Source organism: Phytophthora ramorum (assembly GCF_020800215.1).
Source record: "Phytophthora ramorum isolate Pr-102 chromosome Unknown Phyram_PR-102_s0014, whole genome shotgun sequence".
Taxonomy (NCBI): Eukaryota; Oomycota; class Peronosporomycetes; order Peronosporales; family Peronosporaceae; genus Phytophthora; species Phytophthora ramorum.
Window position 1 is genome coordinate 411,250 of NW_027150660.1, and position 22,046 is coordinate 433,295.

The 22,046-nt window shown below is 50.4% G+C and overlaps 3 protein-coding genes across 3 annotated transcripts; 1 reads left to right on the forward strand and 2 right to left on the reverse strand.

Moving 5' to 3' along the window:
• Window positions 1-1,643: 1,643 nt before the first annotated feature.
• KRP23_12100 (RxLR effector protein 24) lies at window positions 1,644-2,171 on the reverse strand (the record flags this gene model as incomplete). Its single annotated transcript, XM_067895959.1, has 1 exon — window positions 1,644-2,171. The coding sequence occupies one exon, from the start codon at window positions 2,169-2,171 to the stop codon at window positions 1,644-1,646; it is 528 nt and encodes a 175-aa protein (XP_067739708.1).
• A 1,951-nt stretch (window positions 2,172-4,122) lies between these two features.
• KRP23_12101 (RxLR effector protein 24) lies at window positions 4,123-4,650 on the forward strand (the record flags this gene model as incomplete). The annotated part of the gene is made up of 1 exon (XM_067895960.1): window positions 4,123-4,650. One exon carries the CDS (start codon window positions 4,123-4,125, stop codon window positions 4,648-4,650), a length of 528 nt encoding a protein of 175 aa, XP_067739709.1.
• A 12,000-nt stretch (window positions 4,651-16,650) lies between these two features.
• KRP23_12102 (uncharacterized protein) lies at window positions 16,651-17,001 on the reverse strand (the record flags this gene model as incomplete). The annotated part of the gene is made up of 1 exon (XM_067895962.1): window positions 16,651-17,001. One exon carries the CDS (start codon window positions 16,999-17,001, stop codon window positions 16,651-16,653), a length of 351 nt encoding a protein of 116 aa, XP_067739710.1.
• Between the last annotated feature and the right edge of the window lie 5,045 nt (window positions 17,002-22,046).

Consider the following 22,046-nt stretch of genomic DNA (forward strand, 5'->3'; position numbering starts at 1 on the left):
ACGGATGGACAAAGGTTTTGGCCTTTGTGGATTTCCATTGCGCTCTTTCAACCGCCAACGTGACTTTTCTACTGCGATTCCTAGTAGTTGACGTGCGCTAACTTTTCAAGAAGTCGTTTTGACAATCTACATGTAGTTGCTAACACTTTAACTGCAACACGACCCTCTCTTCTTCCAGTCAACGATTCAATCTACTGGATCGAGGTATCAAAGTATTCTCGTCTTCGGTAGCGCACTCACATCACAGACTCGGTGGGCGTCGACTTGCACAAATTACCATCCACGCTACCGGAGATGGTGCTTGAACAGTATTTTGCTGACACACAGCCTCGGTCGTATACCTATTGGCGCTAAGAGTTTACCACGAGCACCTAGACGCCTTGAAGTGACGAAACGCTGTCTAGCGTCGTCTTCATCTTGTCGCCTCTAACTTGCGACAAGCTCCAGGAGTTTTCAACCCTCCCACATCTCTTTAGGGCTGCCACTCGGCACCTTGCTTGGGAAGCAAGGCCCCTAATGCCATTGGCCCATAACCGAAATGAACCACTTTGCCCCAATGCCTGCATGATTGATACGGAAATCCTCCATTAACAGGGTTCACTTCAGCCTCTTACATAATAACAATGAGAGCGAGGAAAACGAGGATGGAGGCAGATATCGAGTGTATTATATTGACAACGGTGGAAGGTAGGATTTAACGACTTGCGACGCCAGGAACACGAGCTGAGTGTGGAATTGGCGCCCAACACTTCATCATTCCTTCTTGACAGGGGCATTTGAAAGTATCGCGAGGACTTGGCCACCCGAGCAGCTCAACTGACACCCAACCAGTAATCTCGCCGTAAAAAGATGCGCAGGCTACTATTAATACGAGCAAATGGACATCTACTCGGAGTCGGCAACCGACTCGGCAGGATGCGAATGTGCCGCTAGCACCCACAGTGGACGTTTCCTATAATACCGTGAGTCTTATCACACCCCGCTACCCTGGATGCGCGCACTCAGCAGGCCGTGCTGCAGCGGACATGACGGACATAACCGACGGGGCGCTTCGATGAGAGCCACTTGATGATAGATGAGGATCCGAACCCGAGCTCAAATTGAGTCGAAAGTGGGCGTCGAGCCCCTTCAGAATGTCCCAGCGTGCTCCAGAGCTGCATCTTCTCCTTCATTTTCCAGGCATCACTAGGTACAGCAACGTGCTGCCTGTCGCCGTCCTGAGTTTCTGCGCTTCAGGGGCGGTGCCAACCCAAGTAGGACGCGTGCAGTGTGGTTTCCCTTGGTGTTCCAGGTCGTCGCTTAGATCCCACCGCGCCACGCTGTCATTTATTGCCGAAGTAAACCCCGGAATGGACGAACTCAAAGCGGAGTATTGGCATCTCTAGATGTACAAGATCAATACCGAATATAAAGCCACTATGCTGTATTTTGAATCTCTGCGCAGGTCAACACAAGGACTAGCTTCATTCAAAGGAGAGTCGGCGAAGACGTTTTTTGGTAAGCTTGCAGGTACCTTGGAGATAATATTTAGGTTTGATCCTATACGATTTCCAGGATGGCTTGCTTCAATGTCCACAACTCGATCTAACGCAGCGAAACCCTCAACAGAATTTTCTAACCGCGCTTCCCCCCTGTAGTCCAACTCAGTCCAAGGCTTTGATAACACCATTTGCGACGTTCTCGTTATACCACTTTACGTAGTGGGTCGCACCGTTCTGTTCCCTGGGTGTCTTGAATGTCATTTTCTCGACGGTGGCCGGCGTTATTCCCAACTTGTACAAAGCCTTGTTCGCGGTTTTGGCGATTTTTTTCCATGGATCGCTCACAGCAGCAGGATTGCTCACAGGAACAGAAAGTTTCGGCAATTTCTCGATTCTACCCAAAATGCTTGTCAACGTAAAGATTCTTTCTTCGTCCTCCTCCCCGGTGTAAGAATCGCCTTCGTCATCGTCGCCTGTGGCATCATCGTCGTTCTCATGCACTCTTAGGTTTCTTTTACCGTCGGCGTTAACTTCAGGAGATAGTGCACGGGCCAGTAACGCACGAGCTTGGATTGAATCCAACTTCGAGGTCATCGTCGAATCGGCGTTGGCAATCTTGGATGCATCCGCGTCGGCGCTTGCTAGGAGGGTGACCAAAGTCACGAGCAAAACCCACAACAACAGACGCATGGCTTTTGCTGGAAAGTTGGTTGAGAGGTGTTGGTTCGGGAGAGTCAATTAAGGAATGATCCAATGCGGAGACCCGTGCCGGCCTCGTCGATAGATTCTCGCCTATCTATACAGTATATACAGTAACCTGAGGAGCGTTCATTGTATTGATTTCAACGAACGGGAAACCTCAAAGGAGGGGTGAAATGCAAAAGAGAAAGACCAAAGTGGATGATCTCCTCAGTAAACCGAACATTTCACTCACCAGGTGAGACACATTTTCCTATCATGAGCGTCCGAAGCCCATCATAGAGGATGACAGCCGTCCTTCATACGATTTATTATGATGTTATTATAGTATACTTCGGAGTAGTAGTACCGGTATTACATTATCTGGATAGTGAGAAGGGATGGGACGCAAGCATACAGCTTGCATCGACCTGCACTAATAAAGCTCTGTTGCCAACAGTTCTGCTCGCCATTTCCTGTGGGCTGTGACCCTGGATGGACTTCGATCGCTTTTTCAGCCGGATATTGCGCGAAGTATTGGTACGTGGCCCTTGAGCGCTGCAGTACGACTCCAATTACATCTTCACTCGACTGAATCACCAACGGGTCGAGATTCTTCAATATGCTTGCGAGAATTAAAACATACTGATATTAATAATGAAGTATAGCAAGACCGCGGACAGTATATGCCGGACTCATCATAGCATGTGATCACGACGTGAGTCCGCAACTACGGACATAATCGTCACGTTCATAGTTGCGGACGCAAAACTGAGTTGTCTCGTGCGTTATAATAGCGACGATATTTCAAAGTGGCCGAGGTGACCACAAGTATTACTACATGTATTGTAGTTTTCATCCATTTTGGCAAACTTGACGTCTCTTATCCCGAGATAGGGAGTCTGAAATAGAGAGAAGGTCCGAGATAGCAAACGACCAAGTCCGAAATGTAGCAAAGGGGGTAGGTTTGTTCTGCTACTGCATCCCTGTTATAGAGACAACCTTCCGTTTTGCCGCTTTTGAACGGTGGCATACCTGCTTCAGCCCGCCACCAGCACGCCAGAACCATTCACACAATTGTCGCTGTACCATGACCTACGCGGACGACTTTAGATGGCGGGCTGTGGCCCTTATGCTCGTATACGACGTCTCAAGTGTGTATATGTCCGAGCTGTTCGGCCCAAATACCGGTACACGTGTATTAATAGATCCGTGCTGGCATCTCTGCTATAAGATTAGGTCGTGCTCTTGCGCTGGCATCTCTGGAACACGTATCCCTGCGATGAGAATGCCATCATCACTGGAACATGTGTTCTGGTAGACTTCGTCATCATTGTTGACGAAGTCTCCAGAATACCCTTTTAAATTCAATAGGTACGGTTTACAAGTTGCACTCGTACAACAGGTGCTGGGAGGAAGCTTCCTTCTGGGTCCCTCTATTTCATCGGATTAGATCCGATCGAAAGTAGCCAACTATTATACCGGCCAACGCAGCGTGCCAGAGGCTTACTCCTCACTTTTAGCTATACATGTAATCAGTGCAGGTCGATGCAAGCTGTATGCTTGCGTCCCATCCCTTCTCACTATCCAGATAATGTAATACCGGTACTACTACTCCGAAGTATACTATAATAACATCATAATAAATCGTATGAAGGACGGCTGTCATCCTCTATGATGGGCTTCGGACGCTCATGATAGGAAAATGTGTCTCACCTGGTGAGTGAAATGTTCGGTTTACTGAGGAGATCATCCACTTTGGTCTTTCTCTTTTGCATTTCACCCCTCCTTTGAGGTTTCCCGTTCGTTGAAATCAATACAATGAACGCTCCTCAGGTTACTGTATATACTGTATAGATAGGCGAGAATCTATCGACGAGGCCGGCACGGGTCTCCGCATTGGATCATTCCTTAATTGACTCTCCCGAACCAACACCTCTCAACCAACTTTCCAGCAAAAGCCATGCGTCTGTTGTTGTGGGTTTTGCTCGTGACTTTGGTCACCCTCCTAGCAAGCGCCGACGCGGATGCATCCAAGATTGCCAACGCCGATTCGACGATGACCTCGAAGTTGGATTCAATCCAAGCTCGTGCGTTACTGGCCCGTGCACTATCTCCTGAAGTTAACGCCGACGGTAAAAGAAACCTAAGAGTGCATGAGAACGACGATGATGCCACAGGCGACGATGACGAAGGCGATTCTTACACCGGGGAGGAGGACGAAGAAAGAATCTTTACGTTGACAAGCATTTTGGGTAGAATCGAGAAATTGCCGAAACTTTCTGTTCCTGTGAGCAATCCTGCTGCTGTGAGCGATCCATGGAAAAAAATCGCCAAAACCGCGAACAAGGCTTTGTACAAGTTGGGAATAACGCCGGCCACCGTCGAGAAAATGACATTCAAGACACCCAGGGAACAGAACGGTGCGACCCACTACGTAAAGTGGTATAACGAGAACGTCGCAAATGGTGTTATCAAAGCCTTGGACTGAGTTGGACTACAGGGGGGAAGCGCGGTTAGAAAATTCTGTTGAGGGTTTCGCTGCGTTAGATCGAGTTGTGGACATTGAAGCAAGCCATCCTGGAAATCGTATAGGATCAAACCTAAATATTATCTCCAAGGTACCTGCAAGCTTACCAAAAAACGTCTTCGCCGACTCTCCTTTGAATGAAGCTAGTCCTTGTGTTGACCTGCGCAGAGATTCAAAATACAGCATAGTGGCTTTATATTCGGTATTGATCTTGTACATCTAGAGATGCCAATACTCCGCTTTGAGTTCGTCCATTCCGGGGTTTACTTCGGCAATAAATGACAGCGTGGCGCGGTGGGATCTAAGCGACGACCTGGAACACCAAGGGAAACCACACTGCACGCGTCCTACTTGGGTTGGCACCGCCCCTGAAGCGCAGAAACTCAGGACGGCGACAGGCAGCACGTTGCTGTACCTAGTGATGCCTGGAAAATGAAGGAGAAGATGCAGCTCTGGAGCACGCTGGGACATTCTGAAGGGGCTCGACGCCCACTTTCGACTCAATTTGAGCTCGGGTTCGGATCCTCATCTATCATCAAGTGGCTCTCATCGAAGCGCCCCGTCGGTTATGTCCGTCATGTCCGCTGCAGCACGGCCTGCTGAGTGCGCGCATCCAGGGTAGCGGGGTGTGATAAGACTCACGGTATTATAGGAAACGTCCACTGTGGGTGCTAGCGGCACATTCGCATCCTGCCGAGTCGGTTGCCGACTCCGAGTAGATGTCCATTTGCTCGTATTAATAGTAGCCTGCGCATCTTTTTACGGCGAGATTACTGGTTGGGTGTCAGTTGAGCTGCTCGGGTGGCCAAGTCCTCGCGATACTTTCAAATGCCCCTGTCAAGAAGGAATGATGAAGTGTTGGGCGCCAATTCCACACTCAGCTCGTGTTCCTGGCGTCGCAAGTCGTTAAATCCTACCTTCCACCGTTGTCAATATAATACACTCGATATCTGCCTCCATCCTCGTTTTCCTCGCTCTCATTGTTATTATGTAAGAGGCTGAAGTGAACCCTGTTAATGGAGGATTTCCGTATCAATCATGCAGGCATTGGGGCAAAGTGGTTCATTTCGGTTATGGGCCAATGGCATTAGGGGCCTTGCTTCCCAAGCAAGGTGCCGAGTGGCAGCCCTAAAGAGATGTGGGAGGGTTGAAAACTCCTGGAGCTTGTCGCAAGTTAGAGGCGACAAGATGAAGACGACGCTAGACAGCGTTTCGTCACTTCAAGGCGTCTAGGTGCTCGTGGTAAACTCTTAGCGCCAATAGGTATACGACCGAGGCTGTGTGTCAGCAAAATACTGTTCAAGCACCATCTCCGGTAGCGTGGATGGTAATTTGTGCAAGTCGACGCCCACCGAGTCTGTGATGTGAGTGCGCTACCGAAGACGAGAATACTTTGATACCTCGATCCAGTAGATTGAATCGTTGACTGGAAGAAGAGAGGGTCGTGTTGCAGTTAAAGTGTTAGCAACTACATGTAGATTGTCAAAACGACTTCTTGAAAAGTTAGCGCACGTCAACTACTAGGAATCGCAGTAGAAAAGTCACGTTGGCGGTTGAAAGAGCGCAATGGAAATCCACAAAGGCCAAAACCTTTGTCCATCCGTTCGTCCAATTCTCGGGTGGACGCGTTTATCAATCTCTGTAGCTTGGACTTGAACGCTCTTCGATTGGTATTATTTTCTAGCGTCTTGTGGGAGCTTGCCACCACTTCGATCCGTGACATACGCCGCTTGAGCACGGACTACGGTGATACTATCTGCTTGGCTCCAGTACACAGACGTGTGAACACTAGTCGTCAAGTTCTCAATACCCGTGCTAATTATAATAATCCCATCCGCCTTTCACGCCTCTGGTTTATCATAAATACAGACTTACTGCTCTTTCACTGTTGATTCCACAAAATGCCTGTCGATTTTGTTAGCACAAAGTACGTTGCTGAGCAGTAGTCTTCCCATAGTTTCAGTCATTTCCTGCTTATCTGCTTCCAGTAATGCTTTCAACATGTTGTAAAGCTGTGTCTATCGCTGGTTCACGGCAATGTCCCGAAGAGAAGCACTTCAGTACAGACCGAGAGCACAACGCCAGACGCCGATGGCTCAACAGACATCCAGCCTGTTTCCTCTGCGTGCAATCCGTGGAATCCGTCGTCACCCTCTGAAGAAAATTTCCACACGAGAATCAAGCGTTCATCTTCCGTGTATTGGCGCGAAACAAAACACTACCCCAACACTTCAGTATGTCTAGCCTTGAGTACTCGCGTCTTGACGAATACATCATTATGAGACGTCATTTCAAATGGTGACTCGTCTTGATCATGCACAACATCCCACAGAGCTCGACACGTTTGCTGGAGCTGGAGGGTAGGATGACCTTGTTGATAGCATGAAACAGGCTGCACCACCGTCAGGACGAGTTGATTGTCGTCCCAGTTAGTGAAGCCACAGCGCACTCGTCCACGACGTTGTTGACTGAGTGGAACAGCCCTCAAGTTGCTGCGTGTAGGTTGTGTGCAGCACACTTGTAATAGAATGGAGCGCTGCAGACTTGCGTTCGAATGCTGAACCGCCGGCACTGAGTCTGTTGTCGACAGCTTGTCGCAGTCTCTTGATGTTGTCGGCTTGGTAGTTCACGGCAGCAAGTAGGCGCTGCTGCTCCGCTTCAGCCTGCATTCGATTTTCGCGTTGAATGTCTACGTCAGCTATCCACCGGGAGCTAGGGAGAAGCGTGTCGGTTGAGTCCATCTTCTTCCTGCTTGCAGCCTTTTGCCTCAGCCCATTCAATTGTTCGGACAAAGCGCCCACTTGACGTTGTAACTCCTTTCGATTATCCTTGAGTCGCTGTCGGTATCGTTGTTGTCGGTTCTTTTCCTTCTCTCGTTTATTGCTGGGCTTGTCTCTCTTGTCTCGACTGACGTTGCCAGTGCTCGATGGACCTGCGTCGTCGAGGTCTTGAGTGAAGAGCAACGCTTCAAGGCCACCAGTGTCTTCTACCGGCTTGGGTGTCACAAACCTCGGCGTGACGGAGACGTCGAAGTCCAGAAACTCCACAATGTCGTTGAGGAAGACCTCGTCAGTGGTTACCAAGTCGATCATGCGATCACGTCCGTAGTTGCGGCTTCAAATTGAGATGTATTGCGTGTCGTGTGCGTTATAATACCGACACAATTTCTATGAGGTCGATCGTCGCGTTGTACTCTACGTGACCACATAATAGCAGATCCCTTCTCACATCTCTCTGGTGATTGGGAATTCTTCCGTGGGAATGGCGCCATCAGCTCTGTGTACTTGAGCGCGCGCTTCCCCTCCGTCACAGAGTCTGTGCACAGTGTCGAGACCTCAACCAAGCGATCACTTCGTTATGGAACTGAGATCACGGCTGGCAGAGCAAGTCTGACCGTGCCAGCGAAACCTTTTCACTGCGACGTCGCTCGAGATGAAGGCGGGTCCCACAAAAGGTTCGTTATATACAACCGTGTGTACGGAGCGGCTCTTCTGCTTAACCCTATGCGGTAGTAAAATGGCCAGTCGAATTGGCATAAAGTTTTGGAGCAAAGAAGTACAAGTACCGCGCGCTAATTGATGACGAAGTCCATATGTTGCCTGCGTTCAATCGGTCCGTGAGGCTCACGGTGAGCACCTCATTCTCGAAGTGGCCTCTTCTACCGAGCAGCGACGTGGTACAGCAATTGTGGATCATATGCCGGGAAATGAGTTGGACGAAATACTGCCCGAAGCCATTTTATCTTTCCTCGACAACCTCGACGATGAAGATACAAGCTTTGTTCAAGAAGAAGCACACCACCCAGTCACAGCCAGCTCTGCAAGCCGGTTGCCTGCACTATATGAAGCGGCCGCTTCCTGTATAGACGCCCCAAGAGCCCCCCAGAACACCCGGAGGCGAACATACAGGCGAGGACACGCCACTGAGCTGCTAAAACGCAAGAAAGGCGAGGTACAGCGCCTCCGAACACAAACGCAACGGATGGAGGAGTGGTTGGAACGTCAGAGAAAGTGTGGTCGCAATTTTTATGTTTATACGTCGAGAGGGGTGACCGACACATCGCCGAATGAACACCAGGGTCAGTGGGCCGCAAAAGCGCTGGAGGAGTTTCACAAGAGGCGTCAATCGGAACGTGAAAACCGAAAGCTGAAGGAGATCGGCATGAATCAGATCAAGCTGGCGAAGGCTCTGCAACAGGTTCTCGAACAAGCTCTTGCGATCGAGATGAGCGACTTCAGTGTTATTACATGTATAACATCAGACTAATCTCAAATTTAGTCACTTTTCCGGAGTCGTACCCCGCTAATACCGACACCCAGCGAATACTCGTGTGAAGCGTATGAGCGATGAAAACCCTCCTGATGTTCATGCTTTTCGCTCTCTACCAACCCACACACTATCATTCATGTGTGCAAAAGTTCTTCGACATCGAACAAACTCGCCCGTTTGGGGCAAATCAATCTCTGTCATTTTGCCACACTAAGGTCCATTTTCTTTAACTTTCGATAGCGTGGGGTTCGTCAAGCTTGTCTGACGCGGGATCACGAGTCCATTCGGCGCACAGACGCCAGTCTGGAGGCGAGGTGGAGTACTTCCAGCGGATACTCAAAGAAGTGCTGCCATTCTCACTCTTCGAGACCGGTCGAACTCTTTGACGAATTGCGGGCCAGCAGCATAATGTGAAAGCGGACCATGCGGGATACAGCAACGCCAAGGATCCGACCAACACTCGTGCCCGGACAACTCTTACACTCAGCGACGTCGTTACGCTACAGACTGGAGCTAAAGTGTCGCTATTGCAGCGATTAGTGTCGCGCCGATTCTTCGGAGCCGATTGCATTGTCTTTACATGGAAACTCGTTTCCGAAGGCGAAGGAGCTTTCCGCGGGTTGCAAGTGGCTGAGAGGGGTTGGAGTCGATTGCAGCCCTCGAATGACGAGAACGAGCCTGGGACGGTTCTTACAATGTGCATTCGACGGACACCGATGCTCTTCAGCGTCGCAAGGGCAAGAGGCGATGATAGGCGACAGTTCGACCAAGCTCTACAGCAGGTGACCAACGACGTTTAGAGCGAAATTATGGCATCACTGGTAAAGGTACTTCTGGGACGAAGTGCTGGCGGCCATTAGTACTACTAGTGGTCGGGAATACTCGATGCTATGGCTGCTTGAACACAGTACGACCAGATCTAAGGTATATTTTCAAAGGATGCGTGGAAAATAGGTTTTGAGACGATGTAAGCAAGTTGTGAAACCAACGGATCTGTCCGAACGAAGTAGTCGTAGTCAGTTTTCAACTTTCTGTTCGAGCTTAACCCTCCACGCCACACCTTTCTCTCTTCAACCACCTCAACGGTCCTGCACTCAGGTACCATGGTCCGACTTTCCACGCGCTCCTATCTGCACTTGATGCCCGAATTCGTCGACCAAGAGTGCGAGTACCCATTCTACGCAAGAGTCGTCCAAGTCTGCCAAGAGAGGGTAGCATATCGCTCCCTTCAAGGAAGTGAAGGTAGTGTGCCGCGGGATATCGCTGGCCAACACGTGGTCGCGGCACTCGAGGTCCAGAAGAGTGAGAATGAGTCGTTACTACGCCGGCCGGTGTGCGCCAAAGTGGCTTCTGACTTTATTCACGGTCAAGTTACGGCGATTGATGGACCGGTTGTGTCGGTAAAGTCGGATAGTCTCTGTGTCACCACCTCCATTGCCGAAGTCGTACCGGTCGCTCCTGTTGTTGCTTTGCTGCTGGAGCAGCTGCAATTTGAGGAGTCGGATTGGGATCTGGAGGAAATTGTTGCTCTTCACAATTCTATTTTAAGCCGAGTGCTTGGAACAGATCACGTCCAAGCTACCAAGGAAGTTGCCGAGATATTGGACGGTCTCCTGAGACCCGACCAGTTTCCAAAGCTGGACAGAGAGTGTCACTGGGTAGACCTGAGCCAACTACTTTTTCTCTGCAGCATGCGGTGTCTTTCGCGTATCACGTCGATGGGGGAGTCAAGCCGGCACCAGCGATCATTGGCGAGACGTTTTGGCGTCCACCAATACGGCTGATCAGCGGCACAGAACCGGACTGAGAAGCGGGGGCGGTAGCCAGGCACCCGGCGGAGCTCACGAGTTGTTTGATCCGTTTGTGGACGACGACGACTTATCCCACAAATCATCGGAGCGCGAGGTTGAACCCAGAAGTCCAGCTCCTGGTACCAAAAGATCGCATGACGACATGCGTTCTGGATCTGACAATCTCACCCTCACCAACGTCCACGTCGTGAGGTAATAGCAGCTGCGGACACAGACAGCCTCATTGTAGAGAAATTACGGAACCACCCTGCGCTGTTGGATCGGTTCCTGAGTGTCAGACAAATGGACACGACGGGTGGATCGACAGTTGAGGATGACCTCCCCAACAGGTCCTCGACACCGCGGAGGACTGACTGCAACTTCAAGTATGCATTCATCCCGAGGTCTGACCAGCAGATGGTTCACGAGCGCCTAACATCAGACAAGCACAAAGGTAAGCACCCTGTTGAATTTATTCAAGAACTTGTTCGGTCCAAGGTCGTGAAGTTCAAGCCACTTCCAGGGTTCTTACCCGTCTCTACGACTTCCAATTTCGTTCGCAAGGATTGTCGGTGATGAGCTCTCTCGCAATGATCGGGTCGCCTGGTTTGCAGGAGGAGGTTCAAATTTCGACAACCTGTCAGCGTCAGCGGAATTTGCGGCTGCAGATTTGGCTTGTGAGGTTAGTGAGGTTGTTCAAGCCTAGCCAGTCCTACTCGTATTTTGCCGCGAATATTGCTCACACAGCGTGGTCGACCTAGTGGAGGCTCTAGTAGTCTGTGTTCAAGGTAAATTGATGAGACCAGCGTGGGGCAAAAGTGAACTACCTGGATTGGTTTACTGGGTAAATGACGTGTTCGAAGACGTACGGTCTGCGGCTAATGATGTAATTCCATCGCTCGCTACGGTGCGCCAGCGATGTTCTACAGACGACCCACTGCTGCGCGACTTGCTCTACGAGAAACTTCAGCGTCAACTCGAAGGGCTATAGCAGGAGAGGAAGTCAGAAATGCAAGGAGTCAACCACACAACCACGCGCGAGTCAACCCGATCGTCAAATACACGAGAAGGCAAAAAAAAAACGTTGGACGCAATCCGTCACGTGTAATTCAGCGGCTGCCTTTGCGTTCTGACCCAGATACCGGTGAATCACAGTCGCTGGGCATGAGATTCCTGTCCAATGAAGGGTGCAACACTGGCGATGACGACAAAGTGTCCAAGTGGTCGTGCACATTTCGTCCCTAAGCAGCTACCCGACTGTGTAAAATCAGAGTTCAAAAAGCGTTTGGAGGTCTGAACAAGAAGTACAAGCAATTATGACTCCCAAAACACGAGGCATCTCCTAAACCTTGCCGTCGCGAACAAGCATATTCTCTGAGTCTCCGGCCCTCGACTCCACTAGGTTACGTCGAAGATTGTGGCCAAGATGATAGTGGCAAGGGTTGCAACAGCAAGCCGAGCGTGAGCAAGTAGTCCGACACGGGAACCTCTCCCCAGCGGTTAGTTCGGTATGCCGAGAAATCGATATCGAGAGCAGGGATAGCTGTGGGCCATGCGGGTGGTTGTCGGACAATAATCGCGAGTAAACGTACCCCGGGAGCCTCCCCACAACAGTCAGCCCGGTGAAACGAGTCATCGTTGGGACGGGAAGTGGTCATTGAGTGCTATGCAGGCGGTGGGCGTTTATTCTCCGAACATCATGTGGTCGACACACAGGGCAAGCTAACGACGCGAAGGGCATCAACTACATCAGCGGATGCAAGACGAGATATACAACACGCAAGAGAAAAGCTGGGTACCCTCGTTTCCAGACAGAGTACTCGGCTGATCAACTTATCCCTTACATCCGCAGAAAGAAATTCGAGTGGCGCTGGAAATAGATTTGCTGCGGGACGAATGCACACTCTCACAAGCTCACCGCCAGGAAGGCTTCATACGCGGACCAACTTCATCGTTAGACGCGTACTAAGCTTGACTTGAGTGGATGCCGCTCGTTATCCGAGGTCATTCATAAACGGAGCATGACCATCGGACAAGCTACTTGGTTTTTCAGGGGAGAAAACAGTCTCGACAGCAGGCCGGACAAGGCTCTTGATCCACGTCGGCTTCGTCAAGTACTGCACGGGTACGTGCACGTCCACCGGATTGAACACATGGCAAAGGTTCGTATCAAAGCATTGTGGAGAGGTGGCTCTGCACCAAAGAGGCCTCCTGCCAAAAATCACGGTTCTTGTCGGCGGTATATTCGAGCGGTAACTAGAAGTCTTCGAGAAGGTCAAGATGCGGGACAATACATTGTGGTCGATGTTAGCATTCTGGAGCTATGGCCAACCGGGGTATGTAGTCCCCTCGGCGCTATGGAGAAGAAAGATATAGATCCAGCCTTCGAAGTCAGCACAATCCACGATTTATTGTTCCCGAGCGAAGGCTCTCTCAACGGCGCATTTGTGACGGAGTCGAGTCCTAAAGTCTACTATAAGTTCGTCGCCACGATCGTGGCGAGGATCGAAGATCTAGTGAAGAAGGGCCTTCGCTGGAAAACCGAACGGCGAACAGTTTCTATTCCTCAAGAGAAAGTCGAAAAGGCCAGGAATTGAGTGATGAGGATGCTGAAACGCGGCAAGGCAACGAAAACTGAATTTTACAGAGTGCTGGGCTCTCTCCCCCACATTGCTACATGTCTACGGACAGCGAAATCATTTTACCAGCGGCTGCAGACACAGTGTACGGCCGTTCCACGATTTGGCAGCACCAAATTGTCGCGCGGAGCAGTGACCGATTTGCAGTGGTTCAAGCATATTCTCGACGATGGATGCTTGGCGCAGCTCTCGTTGAAATTGTTTGGTGAGCTTCCAGCGGTGGATGTGGAACTCTTCGTGGACGCGTCCGCCACAGGTCTTGCGGTGTTAGACCCCGCCACGGACTCTTTCAATCAGGTCAAATTTGATGAAGAAGAATTGTTGATGATGCACGAAGGCGATTCTAGTGGATCCAAATTTCAATCAACGTGAGAGAACATCTCTTCATCGCACTTGCGCTCTGGACGTGGGGACCGACCTGGCTCGAACAGACCGGAGGGAAGATGGTGCATGTGAAATGTTGGAGCGACAATAGTACAGCCGTGTCTTGGTGCAACCGGCTGCAGGCAGGCAGTATTCTCAGCCAAGAAATAAATCGTGCGATCGGTTTGGCTGAAGTCTTCTTCAACATTCGGATGTCAGCCGATCATTTACCTGGATCAGCAAACTGGATGGCCGATGCAGCTCCGCGAGCATGGACCGAACCCCATTTATCCATCTGGAGTCATTTTGCTGCTTCATGGAAACAGGTGGAAGTAGCAACAACTTACAGGTAGCTCTACATGGGATTTTCGAGTCGCTTCAATCCAAGTCATTGGCAAAGTCGTCGTTGACCCAGTACACCAACACTTGGTCACAGTGGAGTCTATGGTATCGCTGGCTCAACTTTTCAAAATGGTTGCCTGCCACGCCTCAGAAGGACTCCTACCAGCTCACTCTGTTTGCCACATACTGCTGGAAATTCGGCTGGGTCGACAGCAAGCCGGCAATTCTTCTTCGACCGTCGTCTCCAAGATCTCTTATCTCTCATGGTATCATAGGAAAACATTCGGCTATGGAGTTGAATTGCTGGCCGGACACAAGTTGGCGATCACAGGAATGCGAAGATCGGACCTGCCCAGAAACCCAATGGCCCCAGTCACCACGGCGATTCTCCGTCAAATGCACATCGATCTCGACTTTAAATCAACCCAGCACCGAGTCATTTGGGGGGCTTCGGTGCTGGACTTCTACTTTCTTCTCCGACGATCGGAGTATTTAGCTCATGGCAGAAAAGTTCAAGCTTACGCCATTCAACGAGGCGACGTCTGCTTCTCCGACAAATACGACGGCAAACCTACTTCTTTAGCTATGGCCGATACGTGACGATAACTTTCCGGGGCAGCAAGTCTGATCAATTCGGAGAAGGCTGCAGGCGCACATTGGGGAAGTCCGGTCAAAATTGGTGTTGTCCTGTTCGAGCTGCATGGTATCTGGTGCAGCACCATACTTCGCTCGTTGTAGCGGAAAATACCATGTTGTGTCGAATACAGTGCTCCAGGTAAGTGACATCGTAGACATTCTCAAGGTTGCGGCCAAGCACACAGGCGATGATCCCCATCGGTACGGCTCTCATTCTTTCCGGAGTGGAGGTGCCACGGCACTATTCAACGCAGAGGGTCGACAATTTGGCGGTCAAGTTGTTTGGGCGCTGGCGCTCTGACTCGGTGGAGTGCTACACATGAATTGACGGGCGGCTGACATCGAGAATGGCGGCCAAAATGATTTCCAACTCTACCTCACAGCAATTAATGGGGTAACCTCCACACCACACCCTGACAACGGAGGTGTACAATGCAGAGTTGATCATTGTACCGTCATCGGCACGCCCACAACAACATCATGAACGTCGTCTGAAAACACCAATAACCGTAACTCGAGTGATCGGAAGAACTCGCTCGGGTCAAGAAACAAGGATCAATTGACGCATGGTGAACACCGACTTTCTGTTTTCTTCTGGTAGTCAATTGCTCTTCGCCAACGATACCATCATCTTCTGCGGTACCTGTAGAAAAGTCTGAAGACTGGAAGTTTTGGCGTGCTCAATAGTCACAAGAAATATCGTATGGATATTCGAGACCCAAAAGCTTTGGGCTTGCATCCGTCAGCGATACGAGAACTGTTTTGACGCACTGGAGGAAGTATGCGGAGCTGCAGTTGGAAGCACTATACAAGAGAGCGAGAGAGAGTCTGGCGGTGGTGGATAGCGCTGCGATACGTCAAAGAGTTCTCTGATGTCAACAACCTGGCCTTCCAGCCTCACTTCTGTGTCGAAGTCCGAGTACAGGGACTCGTGTTAAGGGATGCAGTTGAAAACATCACAAGGACTTGGTCCAGACGAGCAGCTCAACTGATACCCACCCAGTGACGTCGCCATGAAAAGATGCGCAGGCTACTACAAGAAAATGGATATGTACTCGGAGTCGGCAACCGACTCGGCTAGATGCGAATGTGTCGGCAGCGCATCGGTGAGGGGGGGGGGTCAAGCTACCAGAGTTGAGACCTATGGCGGACAAGACCATGCCCCGCTCATCCACGGAACAAATGAAGCGTACATAGAAGTCGTTAGCATAGCTAAGTGACACCAATGTCCCTCACCGAAAAACAAAACAAAAACAAACAAATGAAGCGAGCGACTGTGATCTGGCTGCGCAGCCTGACATCCTTTCCATGAACCATGAAGAGGGGTCGTGAAGGAGGAGCTCTGGACATGCTTCGGGTACCCAACATCGCCTACACGAGTCACATCCACCGCCTAGCACGACAACGACTTGCTGTTGCTGCTTTGTCGGGGTGAATGCATGATAGAGCTGGTCCAATGTTATTAGTCTAGGGTTTTCAAGTGACATCAATGTACGAGCGGGGTCGAAACTGAAAGAAGCTCATCATCTATGATGAGGCATCTCCTAGCTACCTGGATGAGCGGCACCCATGGGCTTGTTTCGAAACTCTCAGCACACCTCCTGACAGACAAAAAGCGACAAACTAGCGGGCATTTCGATGAGAGCGATCTGATGATGGAAGAGGATCTGGACTAAGTCTGCATGCTACTCCCCCTCCATATTACACTGTACACTGGGTTCCGACTCTCTCCGCGATTCAGAGAAGCATAAGTATGAGTTGGCGAAGACTCTTTGCAAACATGCCTTGGAGAGAATGTTCAGGTTTGATCGAATACGATTTCCGGGATGGCCTGCTATAATGGACAAACCTCGATCTAACGCTGCAAAAGCCTGCTTCCTTCTCTGCAGCATCTTCTACCCTCGCAGCCTCTGTAGTACGACTTACTCCAAGGCTTTGATAACCCCTGCCGCGACGTTATTGTCATACCACGCTTTGTAGTATTCTACACTTGCCTTGTTTCTCTCGAATCCCAAATTTCTGGCTTTGAAGCTGGTCGGCGTTACTCCCCTCTTGTACAATCTCATGGCCAAGACATCGACCCATTTGTACAGCTGTGTGTTTACACTAGCAGACATTATCTTTGTCCATTTCCCTAGGGAAGCCTTGATTTGACCCAAAGTGTTTGATATCAAGATGGCGCTTTCTTCTTCATCCTCCCCGGTGTAGGACTCGTCGCCACCATTGTCGTCTGTGGCATCATGGTCGTTACCATGAACTCTTAGAAGCCGCATTGGCCCATTGCGTAACGGTGTTGCCAGTCTGGACTGTAGTCATTACAGTCGCAATAGCAACTTGCAATGAGGTGGTAATTTATGTAAGGCGAGAACGTTCGAGAGCAGGTTCGAGGTGCTTTTAGAATTTGGTGTTTAGGATACACCCTTCGTCAACCTGAACGACAAAGTCGTGTGGATTTTAACCGATGGAACACATATGCTAAACTTCTCAGCCTTCCACCAGCTGACCGTGCAGAATGCATCGACGATATTCTTGCTTCGTTGCAGTCACTGGTTGTATATAGCACTGAATCTGTGTCGCCCGTGCTGTGCGATTTGGTGGATACCCTTGTGATGTCTGTCTAAGTTAAATGACGTGGCAACAGGCGGACATTGGCATTGTTGGTGTACTGGATAAACTCAATTCTGGAGACGCTTTGAGTAGAGTTAGAGCGAGAGTCAAGTGATGGCTCGCCGATCAAATTCCAATGTTCAGACGGCGATGCAGACATTCGCCAAATCCGGTCTCACATACGTCATGCAGCGCTAGTAATCTCCCAATCTAAGCAACCTCCGGCATTGACTAAATAAGTGTTTCACACTCAGCCTCACAGGACAACCGGCAACGTCGTCATCAGCGGGTCGTGAAAACAGAGCACGCAATCGCTGCAGATGTATACGCACAACTTGCTGTTCAAAATGGAAAGAAGCGCTGTCTTTGCTTCCACTCGAACGTTAGATACAAAGCTACCAATGGCAAATCGTACATGTCGTTGAAACGCGCACATTTCGTGCCAGTAGATCTGGATCAACGTATTCGCGAATCCATCCGCGTGCGGTTCGGTGGATTGAAGCCGGATCATGCATCTCTGTATTGTCGAAAAGGACATCAATAGGTCCCACTCGTCAGAAAACAAATGAGCCTCCTTCTTTTCAGTGAGCCACTCAATGTCCATAAACTCCAAGTCTTCGTCCAATCAATTTCGTCTCATTCCCCGCGATCGTCATTCGGCGATAGCTGCGAATCAATTTTGTGTCAATCCCCACAGTCATCATCCGTCGACAGCAGCAATTTTTTAAGCCGAGCAGTCCTCAGTACTAGCTCGGTCACATCATCATTCCATATGACACCATACCATTCCTCAAACCTGCTCACACCTCCGTGTACTATGAGCAATCTCAACTCTTCAGGGCACAACGATCAAAAGCTGAAAAGGAGGTTCACGCGCAAATCCTGGTAACCCTTTCACGTCAAACCGCTGAGATGGTTGACTCGAGGAAGATATCTCATGAGAAGAATCTCACCAGTCAAGAGAGCTTTACAAAATTGGATATCGGCGGCCATCACAGTCTTCAACCGCACCGTCAGGTCTCGATGAACTAACAATACAAACGTTATCTGCGTTCATCCGAGCTCACAAAGTGAGAATCGCTGAAGCCGTTCGTCTATTTCGACACGGAACACCAATTGACCGAATCCACGCTACGTCATGCCATGTTAACCATTCTGGGCCCTCGATCCATCAACTAATCCAATTTTTCACACTGGTAACACTCGACAGACCGTTCTGGGGACACAAAACTTCGCACTTTGTCAATTTCGCAGGACAAGATCACCAAAAATATGGTCCGCATCACCCACTTTCTCAAAAAGGGATCAACAACACGCATGGAGCTGCAAAGAGCCTACGGTATATTACGATCTGCTTACATATCGCAAAACATTTTTCCAGCAACTACAATCGGCCATTATTCGTTTGCGGCTACGGTTCGGAGGCATCCAGCCCTCGAAAACACTCATAACGGATCTTCGTTGGTTCCAGTATATTTTGCGAGATGGGCACCTATCTGAGTTTTTTTCTGAGAATGTTTGGAGCCGTCCAAATACCGAATCATCATATCTATGTGGATGCGTCCGATATGGTGCTAGCGGTACTCAACCCTGGTCGAGACGAGTACCCTCAAGTCTGCTTTGACGATGAGGAGTTTGAGCTCATTTAGTCAAACGCGTTTTCCATTAACGTAAGAGAGCACCTCTGTATCGCAATAGCCATAAGGACATGGGGTAAGAACGGGTTGGCCGGCAATTCCAACGTACCACATTTTCGTTGCTGGGGTTACCGTTCAGAAGCGGCCACATGGAGTAAGAAGCTTGCAAGTCCCTAAATGGCAGCACAAGAAATAAACCGTCCAATCGATCTCGGCGAAGCAGTATTTAACCTCAGAATAGGGGTGTCTCACTTACCCCGGAGAGACAAATCGGATGGTGGACGCGGCATCGAAAGCATGGCGTGAGCCTTACTCGTCAATTTGGGCTAACGTTTCTGTTAATTGGATGCAGATCGAAGTTCATCAAACATGTGTCCTGAAATGTTCCTATCAATTCGTGTTGTTTCGTGAGGAACCATGCAGCTTCGACCGGACAACACCAACGTGAGCCTGACTGTGACAGTGTTGTGGACGTACACTCGCCGATCTGATCGGTTTTGCTTCCCCTGAAACGTTTCACGGCCTTGGTGGCATGACTGAGGATCGCACATGGTCTGTTCAGGCGGTCGAAAATTTGGACGCCCTCTCTTGTAATTGCGTAGGGCTCAATTTTGAGTCCTTGGGCGAGGTACTCGGAGCGTCGCAACAAATAGAAGAATCCCAGGACTACGGAGCTCCACATAACCCGTTCTAGAGTTTTGCAGAAGTTGAGGGTGTGATGAAAATCTCGCATGACTGACATGGTGACTGGGTGCTTCCGTGACAACGGTGGATCGTGTCGTCGCATGCTGTCAATGGCAAGCTTGTGTCCAGGGAGTAAAGTGACGCTTGGCCCGCAATAGAACAGATGACTCCACGCAGTAAAACTTATCTTGGAGAGGATTGTTTATGCTGAATTTCCTTGTCCAGGCTGTCCGAAACCATAGCGCCAACAGTAGGCACCGAATAATGCGAGTTGATATGACTGTTGGGCTCAGTTGTCTGATAGCCAGGATGATAACCGCATATATTGACGCCATGCAATCCACTGCCGCCAGGTTCCAGCGTATTTGGTTGGCGATGACGAGGCCAACGATTCGGACTGCAGTTGGACGAGAATGCTTTGTAAATTTTCCTCCCCTTCTGTGTCAAGACACCAAGCACAACTATCTCCACGTCGACAATGTCGTGGCAGCCCTGACGCATGCAGCTGTAATGACCAGTGAAGACCCTAATCGCTTTGCGTCGTACTCCCATCGCAGTGGTGGTGCAAGAGTGCATTTCAGCGCTGGGGTTGACAGTCTTGCTGTCAAGATGTTCGGCAGGTAGAAGTCCGACACACACGTTAATCAAGGATAATCTGACCATCTCGCTCGCCCAAGTTATGGTCGGTAATCACATCTCAGCAGCGTTCAGCTCGGGCAGCCCCCACACCACTCCCTGTCATTGGGGGCGCTGCTAATCAAGTTTGCCTTCATTACCATCGAGCAGGCTGGCCGAGATCATTCTCCAGTTTTCTCGCTCCAGTAGAAGTAGTTTAAATCGTCGAGGCTCAAGATGGCTCCTCGTCTATCGTCGCGCCAGATCAAATTGCCTCCCAGTGGGATTACCCTATCTTCGGCAAAGTCGTCAAGCTGGGTCCACTTTCCGTTCAAGTTGGGGGCCTCCATGATGTCGCAGGGTCGGTCAAACAAGCAAAGGTCGGGCAAAGCACCGTCATGGCCCAAGACGATACTGGGTATCATCACGGCGGATTCTGTGCACTCACGGGCGTAGTGACCGATGTTTCCACAGTGGAATCAACGAACATTCGTTGATCCACGACGCTGCTGGTTCCCAGCAGCTGTCGCACTCGAGAGGTCCATTGGTTCGGGACCTCCCGACGCCCTTACCAACGGTCGTGGCATCAGCCGTGGGGCGTTCACATGCAGTTTAGCCTGTCGCAGGCTAACCCCTTCCTGCATTGCGAGCGAAATCGCAGCCTCGAGAGTACTTGGATACTCTCGGAAGAGATAGGTCTTCACAGGCCCATCTCTAAGGCCTTTCATGAACGTGACGACCTTTGTCGCCTCGTCAATCGGGTTGGTCACGATGTTCCAGACCAAGTACCGTGCTCTTTGGGCGTAAGCATGCACGTCATGCTTGCCCTGTTGCAGATCGAGGAACTCCGCCCTCGATCGGAACTCGTTCTGCGGGGGCTCAAACGCTAGCTTTGAGCTCCTCCTTGAACTCTTCGTACGTGCTAAAGCACGTAGGGTCTGTGTGTCGGCGTCCGTACGCCCAACGCCTTGCTCGTCCGCCAAGACATGACATGGCGAACGCAACCTTCGACAACGGGTCGACGATACGTCGAGCCGCAATGGCAGTGTCGACCTCGACAAGCCAACGGAGGAGAGGCTCCCCCTCTCTTCCAACGTAGCTGCTTACGTGGAGTTTCAATGGACTCCACGCGCGGTGTGGCCGATGACGACACCGAAGCTTCGAGCAGTGGTTTCACGCTGTTCCTTCACGATGAAACCCAGAGCAACACCGTGTTGCTCCGTCGGTGATAGCGTTCGCAACATCGTTGCTACCGCCGCTTCTCCAATGACTGTCGACAGTCGTTGGAGGGCCTCCCACTCTGGTTCCGACAGGTGGGGCAGGTGGGGGCAGTCTGCACGCGCAACATGCGTTGCAGACGTGTTTGGGCTGCCTATGGACATGTTACAGTCCGAGGGCAGGTTCTCAGCCCCGCGTTCGTATTCCATACGAACGTGTTCTTAGTCGGTCATTGGACGGACTACAAAGTGCTACCAGGTATAATGGGTCTACTACTTAAGCTTACACGTGTGCGCACGTGTATGAGGAAGCGTAGGAGTATTTAAATATTTCCTCCTTCGGGACTTCACTGCGAGGGGCAAGTTGACTTGATTAGCTTGGAGAGTTAGACTCCCTGGAGTTCCTAATTCTGAAGTCCTCCCACGGGACAAAACCTTATCATAGGTGAAAAACCCGTCTTAGAAGGCTTCCTACTGCTAATCAAGTTTGAAGAAGAGAAAAAAAATTCTCTCTGGCAGCCTGGCTGCTTCTCCTTCGTGTGCTGCTTCGAGCGCTTG